Below are 6000 nucleotides of genomic sequence, written 5' to 3'. Positions count from 1 at the left end.
AGCCGGGTGGAGGGAGTCTGCAAGGATTTCCTGAGCGCGATGGGCAGGAGGAGGGGCGAGGGCAAGAGGGCGCGGAGCAAAGACCCTGAACCTGCCAGGGCCGCGCTCCCGGGCCGGCGTCGCCAGCACCTCCCCACGCGCGCTCGGCCCCGGGCCACCCGCCCTCGTCGGCCCCCGCCCCTCTCCGTAGCCGCAGGCAAGAGAGCCTGGGAGGAAGAAGAGGGTAGGTGGGGAGGCGGATGAGGGGTGGGGGACCCCTTGACGTCACCAGAAGGAGGTGCCGGGGTAGGAAGTGGGCTGGGGAAATATAAATCGCCCCCGCCCTCCGCTACTCTTCATCGAGGTCCGCGGGAGGCTCGGAGCGCGCCAGGCGGACACTCCTCTCGACTCCTCCCCGGCAGCGGCGGCGGCTCGGAGCGGGCTCCGGGGCTCGGGCACAGCAGCCAGCGGGCGCCTGGCGGCGAGGATTACCCGGGGAAGTGGTTGTCTCCTGGCTGGAGCCGCGAGACGGGCGCTCGGGGCGCGGAGCCCGCGGCGGCGGAGCGCGAGAAGACCGACTCGGGCCGCCGGGTCGTTGGCCGCGGGGAGCGCGGGCACCGGACGAGCAGGCCGCGTCGCGCTCACCATGGTCAGCTGCTGGGACACCGGGGTCCTGCTGTGCGCGCTGCTCGGCTGTCTGCTTCTCACAGGTGAGGCGAGGCCGGGGGCCGGGGCTCGAAGCGGGCTGCGATGCGGCGGCCAGAGGGCACAGCCTCCGAGGCCGGGGCGGGGTGCACGCGAGAGACCAGGCTGCAGCCCGAGAAGCCGGCTACGGCAAGAACCTGGGACTCTAGTTGCAGCGGGCACGCCTCGGGCCGCTGCGTCGTTTCTCCGAGGGAGCGCCTCGGGGAGTGGCTGGCCTGGACCCGCGAGCATCAGTGCTCAGACTGGGTCCGCGTTGAGGCTGCCCGTTTGCGACAGAGTCGCTGATCCCTTATCCGGCTCTCGGGTGGGATCTCACTGCCGAGGCTCCGGGCAGTGGTAGCAGCATGCACCCGGACCTACCTGGCACCCAGAGCCTGCTTCCAGGCGGTCTGGCGTGGATCCGCGGGGTCCCCCGGAGCCAGGAGCAGAGGCTCCTGAACGCCTGCCAGGCTGCCCGGGGCTGGGCTGAGGCCGGGGCGTTGGTGATACTGTGCACTGGCCGCGACCTCGCGCCACGAAAGGGAAGGAGGAGAGCTGATTTGAAGGGGACTGCGTGCCTGCGGGGAGCAGGAGGATCTCAGGAGAGGGCCAGCGCTGGCATCCCAGGACCCCCTTGGGCCCCCGAGCTGGACTGTCCGGGGGAACGCTCGGCTAACGCCACTTCTCCCGGCCGCGCGCGGACCGCGGGGCCACAGTGCGCTGCGCGCAGCCACCCTGGTGGGGCCTCTGCCCAGAGCAGCGGGGTGCACCGTCCAGCTTGGGTCCCCGACGTCAGTGACCCTGACGGACGAGGACAGCCAAGGGCCCAAATACCGTTAAGTTACTGACTTGTAAGCTTAGCCTTTAAAATCCGAGCGAAGAGAGGGCGGGCGATTTGGACCAAACGACGCAGTTTGAGCAAATCGGTGAGGTCCGCCCGCCACCTAAGTCAGCCTTTGCCGGTTGTTTGGGAGACGGGCGGCGGAACCGTCAGGGGCCAGGGGTTTTACCAGCAATTAGACCGCCGCCATTGATGGGTCAAAGCCCCAAGGAACTTGAGGGTTCGGACTCGCCGTCTCTGCTCAGTGGAGCTGAGTGGCGGAGCCTTGTGCCCCGTTCCCCTATGCGCAGAGACCCAGATTTCGGAATGCCTTTTTTTTAAGCATCGTGGAGAAAAGGTAAAATATGAAATAAAATACAGTCGTATAAAATAAGTCATTGCAATTATTCCCGGGAAAAAAGTCAATAAGATGAGCATATTAAAACAAAACAAAACAAAACAAAAAGCTTGTCAAACCCCGAAAGCAGCAATAATTAAATATTCTTTCTCAGTGGGAAGACTTACTAGACCATCAGTTTCCAAATAACAAGTAATAATTCCAATTAGATTGGTGAAACTACTAAACCCGGAGGCAGGGCAAAGTAGTAACTTCTGAGAACTCACTGTAGGTTGAGAAATTTGCTAACGTAACTATCCTAAATAAAATGTATTTTCTATTTCACAAATCCCTTTTTTTGTTTTGAAAAGTAACTTGTATTAAAACATAATTGCTTGGAGAATGTAAATACCTCGTTCGACTATTATGTAACGATAACTCTAGGTAAGTTACATGAATCCAAAAATATGGAGGGAAAAGTACATGGTTTATTAGATTTTCTGTTTCACACAGACGTATGTTTATTTCAAAAACGTGCTGACTTTAGTGAAACATCGTTTTGTTTGTAATTGGGAGCATCTTAGATCGGTGGAAACTTGACAGAAACGTGAGTGGAATTCTCTTATGATTTTTCTTGGATTATAGTTTACTTAAAGGGGGCAGCGGTTTTGGAATTGTGATTTTTTTTTTAATTTGCACTTTTTTGGGAAGAAAGGACTAACACTGGCAAGGTGAGAACCTCTTTACCTGACAGTTAACAGAGTGCTCTGTTAGCTCATGTTAGCTCATGTTAGCTCAGTCTGCGGCACGGGTGCTTTTGAAAACCCACAGGTTTCTCTGTCTGGTTAACAAGCATCTCACGGTAAAACAATCAGCTACCACCTACTTTACAAATCGCATCAGGGCTTTCGTGCTGAACTGAGGGGCTGCGTCTCTGCCAAGCAATATCTAGTAAGGACCCACATTTCTGCGCTGCAGAGTTCTCTTGCATCATTATGAACTGGGGTCTGCTCTCCTTCAAGTGCTATGTAATCTTTGAATACTTATCAGCTATTAATATTGTGTGTGTGCATGCTCAGTGTGCACATGCATTGAGATGTAAAATAACCAGAGGCTCAGTAATATGAAAAGATAATGCTTTTCCCCTCTAAAGAGTTTATTTACCTCTTCCAGACCTTCCGGGAAATAAAAAGATAACAATAATTCAGATACTTTTAAGTCCTCTCTATTGCTCTTTCTCTATAAAGATACCAGTCTTCTTTCTCCAGCTCTGAGTCTCATTTCTTACTTTTACAGTATCATAAACTGGATGAAAGCTACAGATTTTTTTCTTTACCCTCATTTTTCTTGAGTTCTTGAACAGCTAGCATTTACCATTTACTATAAGTAGAAATACTGAAATTGTGAATTTTGTGAAGGAAGCCCACATTAATAATATTAAATCAAAGTGCACATGAAAATATACCTATTTCTAAATTGAATGTAATAAATATCTTATAATAAAGTTATTTTTTGTAACAATTTTTGTTCCTTTCTCCAAGGTTTCATGCAGCTGCGCTTTTTTTGGTCAAAATCGCATATTCGAAACATTAATTATTTAGGAGGTTTGGCAGTCTACATAGTTTTCCAACTGATGGATCATGTTGCAAATGAACTGTAGGTGACTACCTACTCCAGTTCCTCAAATATTTTCACTTTATATTTCAGCACTTTGATACATTTTTTTTCTTTCCCTGTTGGAAATTCTATAATAGGTTCTCTGGTTTCTTTTCTAATGATCACCAAGTGGATACTTTGCTTTCGTATGTAAAATGAAGAAGTTAGAATAGGTGGTTGATTTCTAAGGCCCTTTTCTGACTCCAAAATTCAGTGAATGATTTCAAGAAATGGCCTGAACACCATGTCTGTCTTTCTCTTCCCCACCTTATTTATATTTGTGTGTAGAATGGATGAGAAACCATATGATGCTGGGGCTGTGAGGATGAACTGGGTTTCCCCTGCTAATCACATTATACTCTTTTTCTCTAGTACTATGTACCTAAACAGCCAGTCAGTTTGGCCTTGAGTAGACTGTTTTGCCAGAGATGGGCTGGTAGAGGATGCCTGAGTCAGCAGTCATCTTTATCTTGGGCTTTTTTCACTAGCAGAAGGTATAACTATAAAGTAGACTCTCCCTCAAAACTCTAGTTGCATTAACTCTTCTAAGCATAGCAGTGATTTTAAACCCCTATTCACTTCTTGAATTTTTTTAAAATTAACACTTATTTGATTTTAAAAATGGCTTTATTCTTTTAAAAAAAGTTCCAGGTTTTAACAGGGATACTAAACGTTATTTAAAATTGAGCCTACTGTACATGACTTTTAAGAAACAAACCAAGTAATTACCTTATTCTTTCCAAAAATGGACATTTCTAAATCTACTTCAATTTTTTTAATATGGAAGTTGAAAGTGATGTGTTACAAAAAAATGGTCTCATATTGACCAAAGTAATGTAATGTCCTCGAGGAAGATGATGCAGCCTGTTGCGATCTACACAGCAAAGTTATGGCTGATGTTTCACTTGGCTTGGGCAGTTGGGCAAGACAAGAACAAATAACAGATTAAGCAGCTTCTGTAGTGCTTTAAACTGGATGTGTATGTGGGTGGGTGTAAGAATGGAGAGAAAGCGAGAGAAACAGTCGTGGCACTCGAATGTAAATATGAAGGCTGCTGGTGTTAGTAGAGACCAGGTGTGTCCAGTTATTGGTTTGGTCACACAGGGGCGTGTTGGGTATCAAGTAAAAATTATCATTTTTCAGTGCATTTGTCATTGCAGGTAGGGGAGGAAGGGTGTTTGAAATCATACCAGACTTTTTTCTTAAGTAAAAATATATTGCTGTGAGTAGTTAAAAGCATAGACCATCTGTTGCATTTGGTTTAAGCAATTTGGTAGAACTGAATAGTCCATTCTGCTCCACTGGCCTTCGTCTACAGGAGAGGCTTGGAAGAAATGACAAGATCTCCTGCCAGATGCTTTCCAGGATCACTGGTGATTCTTCGCACTCTTGGGTGCTGTGGAAATTGCATGCTGCTGGTTAAATTGCTGGATTTTATACCAGATTGAGGGAGGGGAAGGAAATGGGAGGAATGGGGTATTTGAGGGAGAGTTTAAAAAGAAAGCCTCTGACTTTGCACACGGGGCTGCTGGGGGGTTCATTAAGGAAACAGTTGCATTGAGTCTGCTGGAGATAGTGGACTAGATTTCCTGCATTGCCGCTGGGGCGGATGCGGGGAGATGTCAAGAATTCCTGGGGATTTCCCATTTGTCTTGGTAAAGCTGGATGCCTGAAAGCCGTTTCTGATTGCTGCTCCTTTCCTCAATTTTGAGCTCTTTAAGGGACTTGATCTTGTCTCACAGACACAGACACACACACATTGTAAGAGCTAGATGGAACCTCATTGACCCAATCTACTCATGTCAGAGATGAGAAAACCGGCCCAGAGGAGGCCAGTGCTGTTTTTCAAGGTCAACAGGTGGCTAGTGGCCAGCCCAGGAACAGAAGCTGATGTTCATGCTACAGACAACATTTCTTCTTCACTGGTGTATTTCCTCTTCCCCAAACGGAAGACAGATGTTCAAATATTTATTGACTAACACTATTATAGTGCTAAAATTTCTTTATAAATGATGTATTTTTTTTGGAGGTGGAGTTTTGCTCTTGTTGCCCAGGCTGGAGTGCAGTGGTCCGATCTAGGGTCACTGCAACCTCTGCCTCCCGGGGTTCAAGCGATTCTCCCGCCTCAGCCTCCAAGTAGCTGGGATTACAGGTATGTGCCACCATGCCTGGCTACTTTTGTATTTTTAGTAGAGACGGGGTTTCTCTGTGTTCGTCAGGCTGGTCTCAAACTACCGATCTCAGGTGTTCTGCCCACCTCGGCCTCCCAAAGTGCTGGGATTACCGGGTGTGAGTCACCGCACCCAGCCATGACATCTTTTTAATATGAAGTTTTCTTCTATTTTCTTAAAGCACATAAGGGGTTTAAACTAAGAATCAAAGTGATGGCTGCTTAGTAGCACACCAAGAGATTTGGTGAGAAGATTAACTTCCGTTACAAGCACTTGGCGTCTTTTTTCTGAACAGCTGTGGCTTACATACTTGTGCCTTGTGGTACTAGCTTTGTCTTTCACCACTTTTCTCC

At 48.1% G+C, this 6000-nt stretch overlaps 1 protein-coding gene across 2 annotated transcripts in view; it reads left to right on the top strand.

The window, feature by feature from the left end:
• The first annotated feature begins 337 nt into the window (after positions 1-337).
• The window catches only part of FLT1 (fms related receptor tyrosine kinase 1), a 192658-nt gene continuing 186995 nt past the window's right edge, over positions 338-6000 (top strand). For both annotated transcript variants that reach the window (XM_021676188.2, XM_021676189.2), the window contains exon 1: positions 338-689. In XM_021676188.2, coding sequence (XP_021531863.2) covers positions 626-689 — 64 coding nt within the window. In that variant the 5' untranslated portion in view covers positions 338-625. The remainder of the gene's footprint in view (positions 690-6000) is intronic.

The sequence above is a fragment of the Aotus nancymaae genome, unplaced genomic scaffold (assembly GCF_030222135.1).
Source record: "Aotus nancymaae isolate 86718 unplaced genomic scaffold, 86718_ANA_hifiasm-v0.15.2.pri h1tg000043l, whole genome shotgun sequence".
Classification (NCBI taxonomy): Eukaryota; Metazoa; Chordata; class Mammalia; order Primates; family Aotidae; genus Aotus; species Aotus nancymaae.
This window is presented reverse-complemented; position numbering and strand designations above follow the sequence as displayed.